At 37.9% G+C, this 25,298-nt stretch overlaps 1 protein-coding gene across 1 annotated transcript in view; it reads right to left on the reverse strand.

Annotated features, from left to right (window-relative positions):
• Window positions 1-25,298, reverse strand: part of LOC134531251 (multidrug resistance-associated protein 1-like) — a 592,793-nt gene that overhangs the window by 381,050 nt on the left and 186,445 nt on the right. The window contains exons 14-15 of the mRNA XM_063366941.1: window positions 22,213-22,406; window positions 1,801-1,977 (exon numbers count right to left, since the gene is read on the reverse strand). Of these exons, the coding sequence (XP_063223011.1) occupies window positions 1,801-1,977; window positions 22,213-22,406 (371 nt within the window). The remainder of the gene's footprint in view (window positions 1-1,800; window positions 1,978-22,212; window positions 22,407-25,298) is intronic.

The following is a 25,298-nucleotide window of genomic DNA, read 5'->3' on the forward strand; positions in this document are numbered from 1 at the left end:
TGTTTTGAATATATTTTGTACAAGTCAGGTTTTCACTTTTGTAACTTTTCAATAAAATGTAGTGTTAATTTAATTGAAAAGTTGGGGGGGTTATGTAGCATTGCAGAACCCAGCCCTCCTAATTAAATAATTTTCTTTTAAACTTCTTTTTGTATAGGTAAATATAAATAAGTCAATGTTTTTAGAGTGGTGTGTATGTTATGAGACAGTATAATCAGACGTTATGGCTATTAATATATGTTATTTTCACTTGCTATGTGTTTTAAGAATGTACCTTGTATTTTAACAGACATTTTCTATCATTAGTAATTTTTATGTAATTACTCACAAAGAAGCCACTGTTCTAGATTTTTGCCTGTTTAGGCCTACTTTTTCAGGTTATTTCGAAATGATTTTAATTTGGTAAAGTAATTTGTATTATAATTGCTGTTTATAATGTTCATTAACGTGTTGGATGATTCTAGAACATGGTACTGTGTCTGGGCAGGGGTGATGGATAGAAAGAGAGGCATAAGAGGCCTGTAAGTGAAAGTGAGAAAGAAACAGTGCTTCCCCGCCAACCGAGATAAAGACGGTAATTTCCCCCCTGCGTGGGAACTGAGTGATAACTGCTCTCTCACGGTGTGGGAGAGAGAACGAGAATAAGAGTCCCCAATTTCGATGTGAAATTGAAAAGAGATAGATCAGGGGAAGCCCAGAGTTCTGTATGTACAAGGCTTTTTCATGTATTGTAACTTGTTCTATGATTGGCTTGTATCTGTAAGCGTGAAAGAAGTGTGCGTGTGATTGGTCGGTGAGGTCATGTGACGTCTACTCCCTGCGTGGAGGAGAGTGTGGCAGGACTTCACCAGTTGTCTGCCGACTGCTGCACCAGTAGGTCGCGTTCCGTGGCTTCTCGCCAAATTATGAAGTAATTTGCTAATGGATAATTTAACGTTGGTGGTCAGAGCCATGCCGAGTATTAAATTAACCTAATTTTCTTTGTATTTCGTTCGGACAGTATTTAGAAATTTTGATCACCTTCGTCGGCGTTTTGGCTCGTGGCGAAATTCATTTTTCGCTCGGTGCGGCCCTGTTTGAGGTCGCACTAATTCCGTGTACTTGCAGTAAAACATTACTGAAGGACTTAATCTACGTTATTTTTCGTTAATCTTCATCGCCCTAGCTGTGAGCATTCTCGACAGGCGAACGTACGGATGAAACGAGTGAATGAAACATTGAAAGTGTTTGGATTAGTCTGTGCATTCTAATTTGAAAGAATAAAACAAAAACTACAGTCGACGCATTAAATCTTTTTATTTTTGTAAGTAACGAACCGTTACAATTTGAGAAAAAATAACATTTAATTTAATTTTACAAGATTTTTGCATTTATGGTCACTAAATCATTATTCATTACCATCACTGCCAAAAGTTGTGTAAAACCACCATAGGAGAGAATGTCATGTCTGTGACAATCGTTTATCAATTGCAAATATCAATTACATTCCAGGAATTGTACCAGAACCAGTAACTCAAAAACTAGAATCATCTGTTGAGTGTGGAGGAATTCCATATACCCTGTGCCTACAAACTACCTCCAGTGATGTCACAGGTTAAGACTGCTTTCATTGCCCAAGCTTTCACTGCAGTACAATTATCTCTTACAACCTTCAATGTCACTGTTATAGTAGGTTAATTTTAATAATGGGCCTGCCTAATCCTTTAACATAAGGTTACTTTTTTAGTTTATGACCGACACACATATCTGTCGCACTGACAAGGAACTACTCTATCTAGTGACTGAACAGTAGCTACTCACCTTCTCTCCTATCTCAGTCTCATCCCCGCCAGGCAGCACCTTGAAGTCGGGCAGCAGAGCACATGCCTCCACCACTTGCTGGTAGCGCTGGTTGTCTGGCGCGCGGCCGAACATGATGTTGTCCTTCAGGGAGGCGTTCTGTATCCAGGCCTGCTGTGGGACGTACGCCATCGAGCCCTGACAACACAGGGAGAACATTTTTATTCTAATTTCATTTTTAAAATAGAAATTTACCGTGTGTTTATTTTTGGTAACAAGCTGTTTCTTTATGCTTACGCCACCAAATTTGGGGTACAATTTATATGCTGCATTTTCATGGTAAAATAATTTTAATATATTGGTCTCAAACCGGTACATTAAGAGCACTAAAAATAACTTAGAGAGCATTTATGGTTTAAAATTGATTCAATAAGAGATGCACAATAACAGATATTAAATTAATATTTCTGATTCATGCACTTCAAAACATTTTTTGACCAGAAATAACAACATTTATTGTATTTCAAACATTAAAAGTTTTCTTTAATTATGATCAGAATAATGTTTTGCTTAAATGCTACGTAATTCCATGATATAACTTGCATTGTTGTGCTGTATGGTGTATAAACTTGCATTTTGGTGCTAAGCAGTGTTTCAACTTGCTTTTGATGTTATTTTGGTTTCATCGAAATTCACCATATAGGGGAAAGGCATCTAAGAGTGCACATCCCGTAAGAGTATTCAGTGCCATTTTCTTACAGTTGGCAACATTGAAAAAAAAAGTTAATAACCTCAATTGGTTCATTACTGTGTGACAAACGAACGGCGTGAAACTTGCAGCTACGCAAGAATATTTTTAGATTTGAAAGGTGAGAAATAATTTTTTGTTGTTTTCTTGTAATATTCTAATCGTGCAACTTACGCTCTAGCAAGTAGGTAAACAGAGATGCAATCAATATCTGTATACTATGTAACAGCCATGATTTTTAGCCTTTGCGGTATGAGCTGCTATCTGTCGAGTCTTTCACATATCTTGTGTTCATTCCCTAAGAGTGCGCACGCACTCTTTGGAGCACCTTGCATACTCTTTGGGACCAGTTTATATAAATACATAAACAAACAACTGTAATCAAATAGGGCTTCTTTTTTTTTAGCATATCATCTTCTTATAAGAGAAAATCGGAAAGAAAATTAACATTTTCAAAAGCAGTCTTAAATGAAGCAAAAAACACAACATTTGAACTGTAGCATGCTAATGTGTTGGCAAACTCTATAATAATACCAATAAAAAATACACAAACTTCGTAGTTTCTTCCAAATATGGTAAAAGTTACAGATATAAATACACTCAAACCAAAGACAAATAAAAATAAGTACACTCTCTTACATGCTTCAAAATATATTATGCAGTTTTACAATCAGCGATAGCTAGTTACTTTCTGACTGTAAAGCAAAGAAGACTAAAACCACAGGTCAATTATCAAAGCATACTAATAAATCCTTAATTTCATACATTTTTAGTGCACTGAAACTTGACATTGTAAAAAAAAAATGCATTTCTAAAAAAATAAGCACGTCCTAAAATATTTGGCTTTCTAGACATAAAATGTAGAATACTAAAACAAATAATATCAGTAGAAGCAGCTTCATTAATTTAAAGCACAGTATATGAAGTAAAGTTTTATTCTTCAGTGACACTAATTTCAATATTCAGTTCTGCTATCACTGGAGTTGGAGTGAAACTGGAACAGGTGTAATAATTTATTCTTAAAATTATCATGAAGGAATGTCAGCTGCTCTACGTGGTCTGGACACAGAAGTTCCCTTCTTTCTGTCACAATATATTGCCAGATGCAGAAAACATTCTTTCGCTTGCAACTTGTGTCGCTGGAATGGGCAAATATCTAGTAGCAACTTCGGAAATTTTTGGGTACTGATGTTTGTTTTGCCTCTACCACTCATATGGGTTAATACTTCTTGCTACACGGGGTGATGTCAAGTAAGTAGTGATATCTGCTTCTTCCTGCCGAAGTGATGGTGTTTCTTGCATAGGTATATATCATCTAGCGCTGCCCACAATGATGAAGAGGAAATGTATGATTTTTCACGTTCTTCAGGTGTGAATTCTGGTGGATGATAAAGATTGCATTCTTGTTTGAGGAGGAAGTGTGCATTCACCTTCTCTTCGTGACTAAAGAGAGCATCCTTGAACCTTGGGTCAACAATTGTACAGATGACATTGACACTATCCTTTTTGTACAGAGGAAATCTTGATTTCAAATTTCAAACATTTCATCAAACATATGGCAAAAGGAACCCTTGGTTGAAAAGAGTTTTTTAAAACAAATGACACAAGTGTTGCATCTAGACAGTGTAGTGTTGGAATTATCATGCTTGCCGAGGGGTAAAAATTACCACAAGCATTTTCAGTGGCTTCAGAAGATGGTTTTAGCACACCAACCACACTTTCAACAAGTTTCCATTCAGTATTTGAAATACAATCAATGTCAGCTACTACAGCTTCTTTAAGCAGAATCAGCCTCTCCAGCATTGCTAACTCTGAAGACCAACATGTGTCAACATGCTTGATTAACTTCAAGTATGGCACATTTTTGGCATTCAGATCAGCTTTAAGTCGGGCAATGACAACAGAACTCCTAGAATAGTGTGCAACAATACTGCGACCTTTAGCTAGTACCTTTTTGACATTTTCTGACTGATCTATACCATCTTTTATTGCCAGCTGGAGAGAGTGAGCAAAACATGGTCTATGTATCCACTTTGTATTCTTAATTGCAGATGGTAGATTTCGTGCATTGTCAGTTATCATGAATATTTTCACAGTATTGTGTTCTTCAGGTCCAGGAATGTTCCAGGTGGCAGTCATATCTGACAGGAGTTTCCTCAAATTAGCAGATGTGTGTGAGCCTTCAATTGCAACAATTCCCAAAGTAAATGTTTTATAATTAAAGTCAACTGCATAGTGACATGTCAGTGAAGCATTACTTGTCTGTTGCTCGTGACGTCCAATTGTCAAACTAATGGAACCAACTTGGGCAATATCTTTTTCAAGGACACATTTGATTTTTTTCTTTTTCGTTTGCATTCATAGTAGGCACAACATTTCTCGAGAAGGTTGTTCTCGATGGAACTACATAGTTTGGTTTTAAATTATATATCAAATCCCTAAATCCCTGTTCTTCCACAAAACGGTACCTAAGGCAGGAATGATGAAACAAGCATGCGAGCAATAAGATTTGTTACCTTCTTGGCTTTATTGCTACTTGGATCCATAGGAGTTGTTTTCGAAAACATAGATGTGAGTGTTTTCTGATTTTTTGCCTCATGAGAATATTTTCCCTGCTGAAGTTTGACACTTGACTGAGAAGTTTTTTTCAGCTTCAGTATATTCAGTTACATGGCATCTTTGAATGTGAAGAATAAGACACGTTGTTGTACCTAGACGGGCAGGTCAGACATTCAATAATTCATTGTATTGCATATTTGCATGAATTTTACATAAAAATAAAATACCAATATACTTTGAAACCACATTAACATTTAAGTTTAAATGTAAACAATTTACAGATTTTAACATCCAGTATAAATATTGATATTATAGTTAAGCGAAATTAACTAACAATGATAACTGCAATTACTCATTACAACATTAATACTTTGTTTTAAATTTTATTCAATATGCACCGAAAACGTCAAAATATTATGTTGCTGCACACTTCAAGTTAACAAAAAAATTAAATAACCAAGATTTTCGGTAAAGTAGATAATTACTTGTTGGAGTTTTGATGTTCTTTTTGCAATGTTTGCACATTGCTGTTTTTTTATCCACAACTTCATTGTGTTTCCACAAAACCTTGTTCAATTTTTATTTTGTGTTTGAGTCATCTCTGGCTGGATACTGCCGCTCTGTACCGATTCAGGCTCAGAGGTACTTTGGTCTTCCATTGCAATATGTCCTGTATCCATGTCCAATACAGTAAAACTATACTTGCGCATAATAGTTCGCGACCGGGAGCGCTCCTTATAGTTCGCATCTCCTTGGCGAACTAGGTCGCTCTTTTAGTTTGTCCACTACCATGTCGAATTCAAAGAAGACAGGTCACAGATTGTTCGCGTCCTTAGCTACCGCTACAGCAGGCAATCTTCTTTGTATGTTATGGTAATTATTTTTTATAATGATCAGTGTTGTGAATGCCTAGATTATTATCCTTTTTTGGGTTATTATACATCAAATGAGTAAATAAAACAATAATTTACATAATTGGGTAAAATGGCGTATATAACAGTTGTGTTTTTATTCTTCACTTAACATACACTATAATCGAAAAATTATAATTTTTGAAAGGATTTTTTTTATAGCTAGTTTAAGAAATATTATTTATGAAATGTTTAAGAAATATTATTTATGAAATATGTTTATTTTAGTGAATATATAAATAAATATACAAATTTTAATTTTTTTTTTAAGTTTTAGACGTGTGCATTCACAAGAGCTAAAGACATCTGATAAAAAAATATAGCATATAGGGTAACATGAAAAGTATCTACAGTCGACAATGTCAAATGTTAAGTACATAGTAGTTAAGAATTTTTTTTAACATACACACACAAATTTTGGAAATAATAATAGAAAAATGCAAACAAAAAATATGAGTGAAGTTAACAAAAAATGTGCTCCACACTTATTATTTTTGAGATAATTACTTAACACTGCATGTACAGGGCATTCTAAGAAAGTCATAAAAACCACTTTTTAGTTTATTTTTTTATTAAATGACAAATAAATAATGTATGAAATGTAAAAATAAGTTTATTTAACAATGGTTTTATATTAGTAAAAATTTTAATTTTAAAGTTGTCATCAGCTGTCAAAATTATTTTATGAATATTGAAATCATTTTGTAAACACTGATATAAGTACCTACTGTAATTATGTCTGTCTTGTTCTCAGTATACACCACAGTTTCCCCACCGCTAAGTTACCCTGGGGTAACCGTGCTCGGACACGAGTATAAAGCTATCATCATCAACAAAACAATCATATTTGAAAATGTATCATTGCAGTAAACATTTGCAGCGATCAAGAGTCAATATTTTTGTAAAGTCAGTATCCGTTAGACGTCTGAAATGATACGTTCCCGTTTCATACATTTTCCCGTGTCATACGCCGATTAATTTTGGTCCCGCCGAAAGTACTATATTTACAATGGTTTACTTTCCCGGAACATACACTTATAAAATCATTAATTTCCCATTTCATAATTTTTTACGAAGCGGGAATGGTCCTAAAATTCACAAATTTTTTTGTTATATTCCTCCTGATAAACTATGTTTTAAAGCTTTTATTTTGAAAAATGTTCATTGTTTACCTTTGCCAACGTAAGAAAATAACTATCGCACAATAGATATGGATAGTATCAGGAAGACTGTGCACTTCGCTAGTAGCATCTATAGCCAGCACCAAGCGAGACTAGTGGCGCAAACTAGCAATGATTATGAAAATGGTGCACGCACTTTACCAAGGTACGGATCTCATATTATGTGCATTCATTAATCTTTGAACTGAATATACCCGTTTTTATTGGTTTTTTTATGTTTGGATTGTTTTGTATTTTACGTTTCTCAAGTTAAAATTTTATTGAAAATTGTTCTGTTGCATAAAGTTGTTTGCAAAATGAAACAAACAAGTAAAAATTTCTGATTTTCTTTTTACAATAGCCTAACTTTTTTATTTCTAGTTTATGCTTGGTGACTTCCCCCCCCCCCCCCCCCCGCCCACCCCCAAGAAAGGACTTCATAACATTTTGTAAGGCCACTGTTTCTCATGTCAGCTTTACTTGATTATGGACTGTATTTTACATTTCTGGTGGTTTTATTATATGTATATATAATGATGAATTCATATCTTTCATTAATATAATGCAATTAATTACACATTATGTATTTAAGTTTAAATCTGACATTGTGCTGGTATGCTAGGTTAAAAAAAAATTTTATTAATGCCATTCCCGTTTCATACACTTTCCCGCATCATACACCATTTTTGTGCCCTCCGTTGAAAAGTGTATGACAGGGGTTCTACTGTACTAGAACAGCTTATTAGCCGTAATTATGATAACCAATAGGCTTACATCAGAATAAATTATAAATATATAAGTCATTACTGCAACTTGCCAATTGTAAACAAACAGTAAAGTAAGGTTAAGTTGTTTTTGTTTTGTGTTCAAAAAGTTACGTTTTTCGTACGTAACACTTCTGACATTGAATTCACAGGAAATTTAAAAAAATTTTTTTTAGAAATATCGAGCACTTAAAATTCACATTAATTGACTCCACTCGCAATCCGTCGCAATAGTAACAATAACACGCCTAGTAATAACAGTCAACATCATACAGTAAGTACGTGTCTCATCTCTCGTGTATGGTAAGTACCAGAGATTTGTATCGATATTATGAATGTTTTCAAATGCCGCGGTCGTACAGTGACGTAAATTGGCGCCACCAGTACAAACTATCATTGTTTGCGGAAATTTTATTTAAGAGAGAGCTATCTTTATTTACATTTGTTCGCGGTAAAAAAAAATGTACTGGAAAATACAGGGCTAACTCTCTTGAAGATAGTTTGTATTTTGCTTCTATTTTTTTATATTGAATTTTATACTCAAGTCTTTAAAGTTGATTGCAGTTTGTAATTATGTAACAAAGAGGGAATTTATATGGTTTAAAACTAATTTATATTATTTGTAATAATTGTTACTTAATGGGAAAATATTTTTCCCTGGTGTATCGAAAATATCGAAAGTATCGAAATGACAAAACAATACAGAATCGAGTATCGAAAGTGTGGAATCGTCCCACCTCTAAAGCTAATCAAGCATGTTGACACACGCTGGTCTTCAGAGTTAGCAATGCTGGAGAGGCTGATTCTGCTTAAAGAAGCTGTAGTAGCTGACATTGATTGTATTTCAAATACTGAATGGAAACTTGTTGAAAGTGTGGTTGGTGTGCTAAAACCATCTTCTGAAGCCACTGAAAATGCTTGTGGTAATTTTTACCCCTCGGCAAGCATGATAATTCCAACACTACACTGTCTAGATGCAACACTTGTGTCATTTGTTTTAAAAAACTCTTTTCAACCAAGGGTTCCTTTTGCCATATGTTTGATGAAATGTTTGAAATTTGAAATCAAGATTTCCTCTGTACAAAAAGGATAGTGTCAATGTCATCTGTACAATTGTTGACCCAAGGTTCAAGGATGCTCTCTTTAGTCACGAAGAGAAGGTGAATGCACACTTCCTCCTCAAACAAGAATGCAATCTTTATCATCCACCTGAATTCACACCTGAAGAACGTGAAAAATCATTCATTTCCTCTTCATCATTGTGGGCAGCGCTAGATGATATATACCTATGCAAGAAACACCATCACTTCGGCAGGAAGAAGCAGATATCACTACTTACTTGACATCACCCCGTGTAGCAAGAAGTATTAACCCATATGAGTGGTAGAGGCAAAACAAACATCAGTACCCAAAAATTTCCGAAGTTGCTACTAGATATTTGCCCATTCCAGCGACACAAGTTGCAAGCGAAAGAATGTTTTCTGCATCTGGCAATATATTGTGACAGAAAGAAGGGAACTTCTGTGTCCAGACCACGTAGAGCAGCTGACATTCCTTCATGATAATTTTAAGAATAAATTATTACACCTGTTACAGTTTCACTCCAACTCCAGTGATAGCAGAACTGAATATTGAAATTAGTGTCACTGAAGAATAAAACTTTACTTCATATACTGTGCTTTAAATTAATGAAGCTGCTTCTACTGATATTATTTGTTTTAGTATTCTACATTTTATGTCTAGAAAGCCAAATATTTTAGGACGTGCTTATTTTTTTAGAAATGCATTTTTTTTTTTTACTATGTCAAGTTTCAGTGCACTAAAAATGTATGAAATTAAGGATTTATTAGTATGCTTTGATAATTGACCTGTGGTTTTAGTCTTCTTTGCTTTACAGTCAGAAAGTAACTAGCTATCGCTGATTGTAAAACTGCATACAGTCAAACCTCTCTGAAACGACCCCTCACGGTTCCCAGGAATAGGGTCGAAATAGAAGGGGGGTCGTAATAGATGTTTTCCTAAATTTTCAGTTTATTTCAACCCCCCCCCCCCCCTTTTCCCAAACCACTATTCGCTAAGAAACCAGCCGTACAATGGCAGGATGCTGTCACTCACAATGCTATACGGCTTTGCTTTAAACCCACTTCATGACAAGTCCGTCGCCCTACAGGCCACCTCTAAAGAAAATATGTCAAAAGACAGTTTATTTTTACTGGTTAGTTTACATGTACGTTTTCTGCTTGCCGTAGTTAAATACACTAGAACCCCGATGTCACAAACACCGGATTTAACGAAGCAGTGATTTTACGAATACATTCTCGGGAACCGTCAAAAAATTGGACATTTTGACCAAAATGTGAAAATCAGAAAATAATTAAAAAAAAAAAAATAAAAAATGAAAGATCATTAAAATCTATTAATTTTAACACACAGCATATTTTTGTGTCGGTTTTAATACTTCCAATAATGTTCATGTAAGAATAACAAAAAAATAATGGGACATTTCCTGTAAAAATATGGCAGCTGTAGGTCGGCAACGCGAGTGGGCGCACACGAAGCTCGCCCGTCTGGCTGGCGGCAGCGGCTTCATGACGCATAAGCTCACCCCTCCCTCCCCCCGGGAACATTCTTCAAGGCTAACTCGTCCCTCCCAGACACACAAACCATCTAGTGTCCTCCCTTATAACACCCCAACTTCGCTTCCTTTGAAAAACCTTCAGTGAGAAAATGCTCATTTCACCCTCCCTTCTCCCGTAAAATTGGACTATTATGAATGGGGTACTAAAGCGGTGAGGGAGAGGTCAAAATATGTCACTTTTCACACCAAGTTCGAGTTCAGTAATCTCTGGCAAGGAAATTACAAGCTTTCAAACTTAAATATGAATGTATTTTAATAGAAAGGGTCCTATGAAAAGAAATATACCGAATAAAATCAAACTGCTGTCACCAAACAAAGCATAATACTGCCAAATGTGTGGTCGCTGCGTTATTGCTCGCGCGAGTGAGACGTGGAATGTTAGAAGAAAGATAAATGCGGGGGAGACAGACGGCAGCCAGTGTTTCCTGCGTGGGGAATAAGTGGCGTAGCCTTTTTTTTTTTTATGCTGGGTGAAGCGACCTTTTTCATCAACCCACGGGAAAAGATAATTGCTTGAGCTGTCAAAATAAACATCTCTGCGGCAGTTAAAATGAGTCGAGGCAGGCATGCATCCAGTCGGTCGCTGTGTATTGTGAACTGATAGTAATCAAAACCAAGAGAAATCCAGCAGGTAGCTTTGCCTTAACTGCGTACCACACTAGACACTCGCAAAAAGCTAAACGTAAACACGTTGCCACAAAAACCTTTATCTGCACCCTGCCGGCAAAGGGACGTGGAATGGGGGTTGTCAAGCGTTGACAGCGGTCGACAGGAAGTGGTATCTATTTTTAGATATGCGCTGCCTACGGCAGTACAGCACTCGGCAAGAGAAAGGAAGTAACACGCTACTCACCACAAGACACTTATTTTCTGTCCGATTTTATTTGGATTTACGGCAATTTTTTCACGGTTCCTCGAAATGGGTTGTAAAAGAGAGGTAGTCGCAATAAATGGGGTCGCAACAAAAAGGTTTTACTGTAATATATTATGAAGCATTTAAGAAAGTGTACTTAATTTTTATTTGTCTTTGTTTTGAGTGTATTTATAGCTGTAAGTTTTAGCAAAATTGGAAGAAACTACAAAGTTTGTGTATTTTTTATTGGTATTATTATTTTTACATCTATACTAATATTATAAAGCTGAAGAGTTTGTTTGTTTGTTTGTTTGAACGCGCTAATCTCAGGAACCACTGGTCCGATTTGAAAAATTCTTTCAGGGTTGGATAGTACATTTATCAAGGAAGGCTATAGGCTATATTATATTATCAATAACAATAGGTATCCTTACTAAAAGTCCAATTTAGAATCAAATGCGTTGGAGGGGGTTAGATACAACATGCAGTACACGTACGAAGTGTGTGTTGACAATGCAGCAGGCGCTAGAAGTTTATATCCTATTGCTAGAGTCCCGATTATATGGTGAATCGCGATAAAACGAAATAACATCGAAAAATACATTAATTTGCGACAAAACACCGAAAAACACGTCAACACATGACAAAACACGAAAATAGGCAACATTCAGTAGCTATTATTATTTATTTAACATAAACTTCTCGTTTCCGTAGCATCATTATGGCAGGAATCAACTCGGCATGTTTTGAATTCCATTCTAGACCACTATAAAATGAAATACAGGTTATATGTACAATGTCCGTGCTTTGTTTTGATTCTTCACTTCATAGAGTCCATAGATATATACAATGCAAAGACGTGAAACATAGATTAGGCGGACAAAATCTCGGAGCATGTTCCAATAAGAATGGTATACTAGTATACTTTGCGACACTGCAACAGTACTCTAGCCATAGAGTTTTCACACATTATGCAAAGATGTTAATCTATGAAAAGGAAAAAAAAAAACATTATGTTATTTTAAATACAACAAAGGCAGTTTCGTGAAATAACTAAAGAATTCAGGGTATGTGCGATGCCGAGGCCGAAAGTATCACCTAGTGACAGAGCAGTAGAATTTAAAAGTGACAGGTTTTATTTCTGTGACGGTAATTGAATGTGTAGGCACTGTAACTGTAGACTAGAACATGAGCGCCGTGATACTCTTGTAAAACACGTGGCAAGCGAGAAACACAAGAAGGCAAAAGCGAGTCTGAATTCTAGTTCGAAACGACAGATATCAATAGCAGAATCAGTGGAGATTGGGAAGAAATTTAAGAATGAAAAAGAAGAGTTTGTAGCAAAAACTACGTATGCATTTCTTTCAGCAAACTTTCCAGTTGAGAAGCTGGACCATCCCAAACTTCGTGAATGGTTTGGTGAATATGTAAAAGGTGGTGGTGACTTGCCTACAGCCGACTGGCTGCGCAAAAAGTATATACCCACAATTGCAGAACAGAAACGTCAAGATATTAAGGCAGCAATCACCAACAAACCAATTGCAGTTTTAAGTGACGAAACTACTGACAGGGGTGGTCGCTGTGTTTTCAACGTTGTCTTCAAAACACTATAGCCATCCACAACACAGGCTGTTTTCCTTGCTGCATCTGTTGTATTAGACTGTGCTGATTCCTCTTCATGTGCTCGTGCTATTGTTGACACACTTCAAATGTATGAAGTGGATTACGCTCTTGTATCAGCATTTGTAACTGACTCTGCCAGGTACATGACCAAATGTGCCAAGACTCTTGAAGGATTATTTGGTGACAATTTCAAACATGTGCAGTGCTGGGCTCACAAGATTCATCTGGTAGGGGTTATGTGGCAAACACATCTTGAAGAGCTCAACACGACTGTAGTAAAGGTGAAAAATGCTTTCTTAAATACCAGAAAGCGAAAGCATCAATATCTAGAATTTCTCAAAACAAAATACCCTGCCGATCCTACAAAACAAAAGTTGTTTCCACAACCTGTTGTAACCAGGTGGAATACATGGTTTGAAGCAGCTGTGTATTTGAATGTACATTTCAAAGACATTGTCGAATTCTTTGAAAAGTTCAGTGAGCACAACAGTGGAATAAAATTTCTAAATAAAATGTCTGCAGAAGATTTAGCTATCGTTCAAGTTCAGGCAATGTTTGTGGCAGACAACTGTGCACATCTGACTGAACTGATTGTCTACCTTGAAGGCTCATCCTACCCTACAGCTCATATGCTAGCTTCCAAAATTAATAACCTTCAAAATAAGTTTGATCTCCTGAGCAAGGGTATTTTCTCATCCTCTGTAAATGAAAGGATAAGTAATTTATCCACTGTTGAGCAAGCAAAGCTGACACTGCATCTAAAGCTGACAGCCCAGAAATGTGAAAACAAACTGTCTGAACTTGTTCTAAATGACCCCTCAAGGAAAACATTTGAAGCAATTGATGGACTCTTCAATCCACGAAACATAAGCAGGATGAATATACACACTTCAGACTTTAGTCAGCACATCCAAAACTTGCCTAAGATGTCTCAACTTCCCACTGATGTGTTTATGGAAGGGTATCAAGTGTTCAAGAAAATAATTGAAGAGGAGCTTTCAAACCCAGAAAACAAATGTGTTGATATAACCAAAATTTTGTGTTCCTTGAAAGGTGACTATAGTGACTTTTCCAATGCAGGACTGAAGGCAGTCTGGTTCCCTACATCTAATGTTGATTGCGAACGTTCATTTTCAAAGTATTCATTAGTTGTTAGTGATCGTAGGCAGCATCTTAAACCAGAAAATGCTGAAAGTCTGACAATGCTTACATTTCAGTAAATGTAAATGGATAGTGATAAGCACAGAAAAAATACATCTTTTTGAGTTGCTGTTTTTGTATTGAGTATTGTTGTATATTGCTGTTTCTTGTAAGTTATAAAATGCTGGTTTTATTTAGTTTTGTTAATAAACTATGGTTTTTAACTTTTACTAAAAATAAAACCGATAAAACCGAAATCTCATATTTTTAAAACGAAATTGATCAAAAAATAACACCATAAAATCGGGACTCTACCTATTGCCTATTAACCTTGTTGCCACGCACTAGATGCCTAATCATTCTTAATTTTCCCATACAAGTAAAAAACACCCGTGTGATATTAACAACGAAGCAATCAGTACCCTCATAAGAGTTCAATTAGTATTTAAATACTTTTTATCACTTTAAATCAAAAACCTAAACTATTGTTTTTTTTCCTCTCTCTGTGTTTAATTTGTTTTTTTATTGCCCTTTTTTCAAGTATATATATTTTACAGACTTGAAACTTCACAGTGATGTTAGTTATGTTACGCAGGATGACATTTACCGAAAATTAGATCCCATGGGTGGTTAAAACCAGGCAACAGTGGGTACTTTGTCTGCATGAGAACAGGATTTTACATTGTTCATGCCTTCTGCGTCTCCATGGCAATGGGCATCGCGCGGCAGTGGCGTACCCACAAGGAGGGGCATGTATAATGAGCGGCGCAAGAGTGATCTGCCTGTAGACTGCCGTAGCGAAGTACGGGTACATCAGTTGTACGTTGTGTACTTCAACATTTAATGTTTTGACAGATTAAGTTGTTTTTATTTATATTTTATGTAATATTTATTCTATGTCTAATATGTAATTTATTTTCAAAACGTTAATTATTTTAAATGTATTTCTATGAGAATGTTACTCTATGGACTGAATTGGACGTTTGAAATTGAACAATTACCGAAACCCCTCTAAGGAGAATTGAACATTAAAACGGTAAACGGTAAAGTTGACGCCGTTATTTTGTAATGGAAATTATTATTTTAATATTTATGTATTTAAATTTTACGTGAAATTTTGTATTCCGCGCTATTGTTGCGCGCGAATTTCACAAGTTACTCAGTAATTAATGTAACTGATTTTGGTTTTCAGCCAATCACGGCCCACCATTTAAAATTAAGTCTAGTATTGTTAACTGGCTTAATTTAAGAAGGTTAATTGAGAATGTAATGGCCAGCTTAAGATAGCAGAGCTTCGTGATGTCGGCAATTTTAAATACTACTAAATAGCTGGATAGCAGTAGGCATCCTGAATTAAGGATGACAATTATGTATCTTTAGGGTGTATAGATACTTATGTAGGCTTTATCTACAAAGATAAAGGTCCTAGGAGTGAAATTACGTGAGTAATAAAAGTGCAAAAATCTGTCTCCTCAATTCTACAAGAATCGTCACGTACCTCCCGTAAATCGTCACATCGCGGCCAAAACTAATTATAAACATTGAAATTTGAAGCTACTTAACATTGTCTACGAGAAAATTGACTATTTTGATACAAATTATTTTATTTTACACACTTCTAACGTAACTCAGAGGTCTGACGAGCGAGAGACTCTGAGCTCTACCGACCTAATTTGAACCTAACTAGCCGAGGTAAAAACAATCTAAGATCCCTAATTCTATGAAAATCAAACTGTGTAATATCATCGAACCCAAATCAAAGACATTTGCTTGTTAATTAAATGTGCACATCGTAACTCCTGATAGTTGGAAATATTATGTGGGATGCGATGCCAAAGAACAGTTAGGGAATTTGAGTATAAGTAATTAATAATAATAAGGGTAAATTTTGAAATATTTTCATTTTAAATAAATAAGTACATATTTGAATATTGTGTGTGTTGTATTTTTATGTTATTTATTCTATCATCTGCCCTAGTGTATATTTATGTATATTTTTGTTAAGTCAATACCTAACTGTGGCTTAGCTATTACAAGCACATGCCAACTGTATATCACACAAGCAAGATATTTTTACACAGTAAAAATAAAGCCCAACGTACTTAAACTCTGTCTCCACAGAAGTGGGGCCATTTGCTTGGAAACAATAAGAAGGGTCAGCACAGAGATTAGTGGCAACCCAAGTACACAAGAGCAATAAGAAGTTACCCCACATATCTTAGTGGCAATCCAAGTGTCAATAAGAGCAACATCAGAAGGGTCCGCACAGTTGCGTGCACGAGTCGGGAAACCATCCGTGCTATTCATTTTCTCTCCGGTACATTATACAGCATTTTAACTGAATTTTTATTATTTACCATTACTGTAAATGGGAGATGTGGCTTAATTTTTTTCCATTTGTGTAGCCATGCAAAGCCGGGTCGGGCAGCTAGTATTGTTATAAAAGTGTTGGTATTATTTTAAAGTAGTTACAGACTATGCACGTAGGTCTACTATTAATATTACAAACATGCATATAACAATAGTTTTGTATTTTATGCAACATAATATAAGTATTAGTTAATCTGAAATGACATTGCAATTGCTGAAAAATGATAAATAAAAGGTTTATTGGGTAACATATTTATGTACAAAATTAGTATTTAGTACTGTCAACTAAAATTCAAAGAAAAAGATTCGAAAAAGATTCGAGGTTCGGGATTCTTTAAAGATTCAATTCGTGATTTGATTCGAGACAAAAATCCTAGATTCGCAGAAGCCTATCATTCACCTAAAGTAAAGCACAAAAAAAAATGCCTATATGCTTACAAACTTCCAACTTAATGCCTGAATAAAATTCGTTCACACTTAAAAACTGTTCAAAGTCTGATCACATTTACATACGTGCCTGATGATTGTAGTGAATAATTGCTAGAGCTGTAGCAAACTTTATGTATTCGGTACTGAGTAACGGGTGTGCCATCTAGTAACGAGTAATGAAACGTTACACACGGTTGCATATCGTTACTCACATTTTTCGTATGTTTTACGCATGCACGCACATATCCGACGAATTTACGTTACAAAGAACAATGTTTGTTTATTAAGTAAAGTATAGTTTGGAAATTCATCGTCAAAGTTTTTTACTGTTTATTAAAGGTATTGTGTGTATGTAGACAAAGTTTGAGATTGGAACAGAAACAAAGTAAGAACGTATTTTTTACAAATTAGAAATATGTATGTTTTGTTTTTTATTATCGCGTAATTTCACTTTTTTTTGTTCTTATCTTAAAAGAGATAAAAGAAAAAATCCACTCTAATGAGATTTAATTGTTTCTTGGTTAACAAAAACTGTTAATTATTAAATATTGTAAATTGTTTATATTCTATTTATTATTATTTACACGACGTCATACTGTACGCGTACGCAATACAACTCGATTCGTTGCTGCTACATAACATAGCATGTTATGCGGTATCAGAAGTAACGAGTAACGTAACGATACAATAGTAACGAGTACTAATTATAGTAACGAATACATACTGGTACGCTTTTTTTCCTTACTTTTACACCTCTAATAATTGCACAGGATGATGATTGCAAAAGTAGCATGCCTTCTTGCCACAGTGTCATACGGCAAAAGTGTGGACTCTGAGATCTGATGTGAGTTTATTTTGCATACAACATGTATTTGCTAGGAGAACAAGAAAGCCGATTTTGGCAGCTTTATGGTATGGTTATTACCTAAAACCATAAGGGGAAGGTTAAATGAATAGCACAGGCATTGTAGAGAGGGTTCCTGGAATTTCAAAACACTTTACAACTAACACTTTGGTTTGGGTTTGAACACATGAACTATCGTCGTTAGACTGACGTAGTGTCGTAAGCGCCATAAAAACAATTTTTCAGGAGAGCACTTTAAAGAAAATTGGCACCAAACTCACTGAACTGGAGCAATATTTTATAGAGCTGTGCGCAAAGTAATGACTCATTAAAATAGTATAATTGGTGCTCCTTCCGAAAATATGATTAAAAGTTTTATAGCTGCCGCCATTTTTTTGTAAATTGGCCTAAATGGAGATAAGCCAGTTCGACGGTCCTGAAGGTTAAGGTATATCCATTTTGGCAGTTACGTCAATATGTATTTTCTTTGAATTAACGATTTTTATGCAGAAGAATACAAATCAACATAGTTTAGCAATGTGTATACTATATGTGAAATGTAATATTTAACACATAACTGTAGCACTAGTTTTTGTCACCACTTTTGCAGCACCGAACTGATTTTTTTTTTTTTTTGCAATATTTGGGTGCTGTCCAAGGTGTGATAATCCTTTGTAGAACTGCTGACAAACAGGATTACGAATCACTGGGTTGGGGCCAACACAAAGTGTGACCAAGTCCTTGTATTTTACGTAGGCCAAAGGTGGAGGACTAGAATTCAGTTTGGAAACACCATGTTTCATGCAGTCCAAAGCTTGACGTTTGAGAGACAGCCTCTCGTAGGTAGCATCAGTGTGACTATTTTTGATGTATATGCAGTTCACATCTTCTTTTGTCACAAACACTTCACGGATTTCTTTCCATTTGACTGGTTGTCCAGAGTCAAAGAACTTTATAGTCTTGATTCTAATGACTTCAGAGAATTTTTTATAATCTAAGAACTCGTTAGACTGCATTTCTTGAACTTAATATGGAGAAGCTCGGCATGCAAGAGTTATTATTGGTGGTAGCTGGCAAGGCATGAAAACATCACAGGAGTGAGACAGAACAGTTGAAATTGCACTGTGCACAGAATCTCCTTCGCCATTAATTATAAGTAATTATACTGACACAAACCACTCACAAAATGAAAAGTGTCACATACAATACACTCTTAATTAAACATTAACTATTCGGTAAATAATTTAGCATAGTAATGTATTCACCAATAAGACAAATTTGGACTGACAAAGTGGTGTAAATACCATTCCTGGCACTTACGCCACTTGGTGTATTTAAGAATAGTGACAAATGAGGACAGACAAAGTGGCGTAAATACAGTTGCTGGCACTTACGCCCCTTGGTGTGTCCAAGAATCGTGGAAATATGGCGCTTACGCTAAAAACCAGAATGCCCCCCACAGTAATAGAAAGGAGATGGAGATATGCCACTTCGTCAGGTCATATATCAACACATAGCAGACACCCAGGCTTAATATCTCAATTTTTGCACATTTGGCGCTTACGCCACTTCGTCAGTCTAACGACACTATGAAGTAGGTGATTATCTTTCAGCTACAGCTCAACCAAAGCCACTAGATACAAGGGCACCTCACCTGCAAACAAGTAGTATGGTGACATTTGGCAACCGTAGGGCCTACACCACTGTTACACCAAGCCCTTGGTATAGAATAAACACTTACATGTCACTGATACCCCGCAATCTACTGCACTTGCAATAATACTAGGCCTGTGTAAATATATTTTTTTGGTTCGAATTGAATACAAATACAAAATTATTCGCGTATAAAAATATAAAATTTGAATAATAAAAATAAGATTTATTTAGAATCCAAATAAAAATTTTTTTTTTCACATCATATAAAAACTTCTAAAAAATTACACCTCTCCCTTACTTAGCACATCTTCAGATTGCCGGATTCATTTAGCACGATGTTAATTTTACTGCCCCAGTCTTGAATAGCACGTCTGTAAATTTCAGTTAACACTAATCCTCCGCAGGCAAAAAAAAAGGTCGGGCACGACGCCACAATGTCTGTTTCAGCTTCTGTAAACACAGATGTGCGTGGGATATAGTTAGCCAAACAAGAGGGGAAGAGTCTATGCTATCAGCTGTTGTACAAACATCAGCTATGGCAAATTAAACTGCGGCTATGGAGTGTAAAGGACCAAATTTTTTTAACATTTGCACGTATGCCGCCATGCCGTACCGTTGTCGCCTGGCCACAGACCGGGCCGTGAACTCAGTCTAGCCTGTGGCAGGGAATTCACTCAAACAAAAGATACGTCTGCCCATTCAGCTGCCGGTAACTGCACGTGCTTGATCACTCATAATGCATCATGTTCAAGTATTTGAGACTAAACTAGAAGTATTACGGCACGCAGATTGTCATGAAGGCCACGCTTATATTGGTCGCACTTTAGTTTTAAGCAAGTTAACTGTGCGCGCAATTGTACGAAATAAGGACTGTTATAAAAAGTTTATATAAGTCTGATGCTGTTGTTTGCACTAGCGGGAATATATTTGACATTAGATACCGGAACAGAAATTAACAAATGATTCACATGGAAAAGTTGTTAAATGAATGTTGCAATGAAAAAAATAATCATTGGCCTGACAGGATTGGTGTGAACCAGGTGATGATACGTGAATAAGCACTTTAATTGTTGAAAAATAAAATGTAATTATCTGGACAGTAATATTGGTTTCACCGTCAGTAAAGGATGGTTTGGAAAGGTACGCGACATGAGTTGAAGGTCACGCCCGGGCGGGCAAGTCAGCCAGCTGACTGACGATAAAGTACATAACCACGTTACTCCCGTTACACGGTGTCATATCTATCATACAAAGTTCGATGGAAGGCATATAAAGATTAATGGTGTGACACTTTTATAGTTGAGTGTTATTCCACACATTTATATTACGTAAAGTATATTTTCCTACACAATTTTGAAACACATTATATAAATTAGCTTTGCTATTTATGGAAACTAATGCTTCAGAATATGTGATTTCGAATAACACAAGCATTTTTAGGAACGAATTAGTCGTGCTAAGCGAGGGATAGGTGTACACAAATATTACTAAAAGTGAAAAGTTGGTTAAGTTAGTCAGCTACAATAATTACATGGAAAATGTTTGTTAAAATATTTAAATTATGAATTATTTTTTAAATTATTAAGTTAACCTAACTTATCCTAACCTACCTTAACACAAACAACCAAGCAACCTTTAAATTCATTACCTATATGCCTTATTTTCAGCAACCTGCGACTCTACATATTGATCCAGGGAATTTTTGTGAACCCCAAAATACTGTGAAATCCATTCCAATTTATTTTACAAAAAATGTGAATCTTTGTTAAAAATACTGTATTACCAAAGTAGTGACTGAATGAGATTATATTTATATATTTATACTCAATTTTTTCACCAGTTTTCCTTGTTAACAGCAAACAGGTATATTGTATATTAGTTCCTCAATATTATAAATTATAATTTTTATTAAAACAAAATAATATTTTTATCAAGCATTCCATTACTAACTATAAATAATTCAAGGCATATAAACACAATTAATCTAATTTCATCTGGAATCTTAAACCATTATATACATTTTTAAAATATATTTTGAGTCACAACGTCTATTTTATCAAAGATACATACAGCAAGTAAGCTATTACTGTGTCGTATGGTGTTATATAGATTGTAACTATTGATTTACACGCCATTAAAACCATAGTCATTACGTTCACTTCTTTCAATGGCCACCACAATGGAGTGTCCACGTTTTGCGGTGTTGTAGTCCGTAGTTGTTGACATTTTTTTTTTCTTCCCACTTCTAATGCGTTTGACAAAATGAATACAAATAATATGTATTATGTTTTCACATTTGAAATGACAAATATGCTGTGTTTTGAATTGTTCATTCAATTTTTTCCATGACTGTTTAGCAGAACAGTAAAACTGAATACTTGTTGCATGTTCAAAATTTTGCTTATTATTCATGTTTTTTTTACAAAGTCCCATTAAACATCAAAAAAAAGGTATTCATATTGCACAAATGACTTTATCTCCGCAGTGAACACTGGTATATGAAAAACTCATGAGGTATGCTACATCAAGTATTCTTAAGCAAATGAATATTCCTTATTTCGAAGTGTTAGTATTCGAAGTCAAATCAAATAGGAATTGTTTATTATTTGTATTCATATTCGAAAATTTAGATACTTGCACAGGTCTGCAGACCCCAGAATACACTGTGCCAGAGGGAACAAATATGCCTAGTTGGGACTATGGGAGGTACTGCTTGTAACAGGTGCAGGGCAGCTCACCCGAGTGTTGACTCGGCCGCTCAGCCGGTCCATCTCGCCGAGCAGCGCGGAGATGAGAGAGCTCTTGCCCGCGCCCACCGTCCCCACCACCGCCACCAGCTCAGCCTCGTTCACCCTCATGCTGATGTCCGTCAGCACGGGAGCCTCGTCCCGCCCCCACGCAAACACTCCCTTCTCCACGATCAGCGGGCTCTCTGCAAACCGAACCCCTCCTGCACACTCCTGCCCACTCTTGCACACTCCTGCACACTCCTGCACCCTCCTGCACACTCCTGCACCCTCCTGCACACTCATGCACACTCCTGCGCACTCCTGCACCCTCCTGCACCCTCCTGCACCCTCCTGCACACTCCTGCACCCTCCTGCACACTCCTGCGCACTCCTGCGCACTCCTGCACACTCCTGCACACTCCTGCACCCTCCTGCACCCTCCTGCACACTCCTGCACCCTCCTGCGCACTCCTGCGCACTCCTGCACACTCCTGCACCCTCCTGCACACTCATGCGCACTCCTGCACACTCATGCGCACTCCTGCACACTCCTGCACACTCCTGCGCACTCTTGCGCACTCCTGCGCACTCCTGCACACTCCTGCACCCTCCTGCACACTCCTGCACCCTCCTGCACCCTCCTGCACACTCCTGCACCCTCCTGCACACTCCTGCGCACTCCTGCGGACTCCTGCGCACTCCTGCGCACTCCTGCGCACTCCTGCACACTCCTGCACCCTCCTGCACACTCCTGCACACTCCTGCACACTCCTGCGCACTCCTGCGCACTCCTGCGCACTCCTGCACACTCCTGCACACTCCTGCGCACTCCTGCGCACTCCTGCGCACTCCTGCGCACTCCTGAACCCTCCTGCGCCCTCCTGCGCACTCCTGCGCACTCCTGCACACTCATGCGCACTCCTGCGCACTCCTGCACCCTCCTGCACCCTCCTGCACCCTCCTGCGCACTCCTGCGCACTCCTGCGCCCTCCTGCGCCCTCCTGCGCACTCCTGCGCACTCCTGCACACTCATGCACACTCATGCACACTCATGCACACTCCTGCACACTCCTGCACACTCCTGCACACTCCTGCACACTCCTGCACACACATGCGCACTCCTGCGCACTCCTGCACCCTCCTGCACCCTCCTGCACACTCCTGCGCACTCCTGCGCACTCCTGCGCACTCCTGCGCCCTCCTGCGCACTCCTGCACCCTCCTGCGCACTCCTGCACACTCCTGCACCCTCCTGCACACTCCTGCACACTCCTGCACCCTCCTGCACACTCCTGCACACTCCTGCGCACTCCTGCGCACCTCTGCGCCCTCCTGCGCACTCCTGCGCACTCCTGCGCACTCCTGCACCCTCCTGCGCACTCCTGCGCACTCCTGCACCCTCCTGCACACTCATGCACACTCATGCGCACTCCTGCGCACTCCTGCACCCTCCTGCACACTCCTGCACCCTCCTGCACACTCCTGCGCACTCCTGCGCACTCCTGCGCACTCCTGCGCCCTCCTGCGCACTCCTGCACACTCCTGCGCACTCCTGCACCCTCCTGCACACTCATGCACACTCATGCACACTCCTGCACTCTCCTGTACACTCCTGCACCCTCCTGCGCACTCCTGCACCCTCCTGCACACTCCTGCACCCTCCTGCGCACTCCTGCGCACTCCTGCGCCCTCCTGCGCACTCCTGCGCACTCCTGCACCCTCCTGCACACTCATGCGCACTCATGAGCACTCCTGCACCCTCCTGCACCCTCCTGCACACTCCTGCACACTCCTGCACCCTCCTGCACACTCCTGCGCACTCCTGCGCACTCCTGCGCCCTCCTGCGCACTCCTGCACACTCCTGCGCACTCCTGCACCCTCCTGCACACTCATGCACACTCATGCGCACTCCTGCGCACTCCTGCACCCTCCTGCACCCTCCTGCACACTCCTGCACCCTCCTGCACACTCCTGCACACTCCTGCGCACTCCTGCGCACTCCTGCGCCCTCCTGCGCACTCCTGCGCACTCCTGCTCACTCCTGCACCCTCCTGCACACTCATGCACACTAATGCACACTGCTGCACACTCCTGCACACTCCTGCGCACTCCTGCGCACTCCTGCGCACTCCTGCACCCTCCTGCACACTCCTGCACCCTCCTGCACACTCCTGCACACTCCTGCACACTCCTGCACACTCCTGCACACTCCTGCACACTCCTGCACATCACCAGGTAAATGCACCTATATGAACGCCTTCATTCCTACTCTTACAAGAAAGGTTTCCTCCTACCCAACCTGGTTTTCAAAAGATCTAATTCAAGCTATGAAGTCCAAGAAGCATTTTCACAAACTTTATAAAAGAAACAGTAATTCATTGTATTTCTCTAAATTCTCATTTTTTCGTAAACAGTCCAAGCAATTAATCAAATGTGATAAAATCAATTGGTTAAGATTAATTAATAATAATATCAAGAATAACCTGAAGAAATTCTGGCATTTTGTAAAAATAATGGAACATGGATATTATGATCATCTATCTCTTGAAGTTAATGGTAGTGTTTCCAATGATCCTAAAATACTTTATAATACGCTTGCGGAATATTTTTCTAGTGTTTATGTGCCAGCTACTCACACAAACAATGTTTCCTGTTCATCTTTATCACATGACACAATTTCTGTTTACCTATAATATCTGAAAGTATAACACTTTGGGGCATTAAGACTTTAAAAACATCAATGTCAATGGGTCCGGACGGGATACCAAATTTCATATTGAAAGGCTGTTCTCATCTTTTAGTTCCTCTTTTAACTCACTTTTATTTAACATGAGTTTAAACACTCAAGTATTTCCTGATGAATGGAAAATTGCCAAAGTTATCCCGATTCACAAAAGTGGTTCGAAATTAAAGGTCTCAAACTATCGACCTATATCTCTATTAAATGGCTTTTCTAAAATCTTCGAAAAAATTATATTCAAAATTATCAACTTTCATTTAAAAAATAGACTTTCTGTAAATTAACATGGCTTTAGAATTGGAATGTCTACTGCTACAAACTTAATTACCTTCCTCAATCCTATCTACTATGAAGT

Source organism: Bacillus rossius, chromosome 3 (assembly GCF_032445375.1).
Source record: "Bacillus rossius redtenbacheri isolate Brsri chromosome 3, Brsri_v3, whole genome shotgun sequence".
Lineage (NCBI taxonomy): Eukaryota > Metazoa > Arthropoda > Insecta > Phasmatodea > Bacillidae > Bacillus > Bacillus rossius.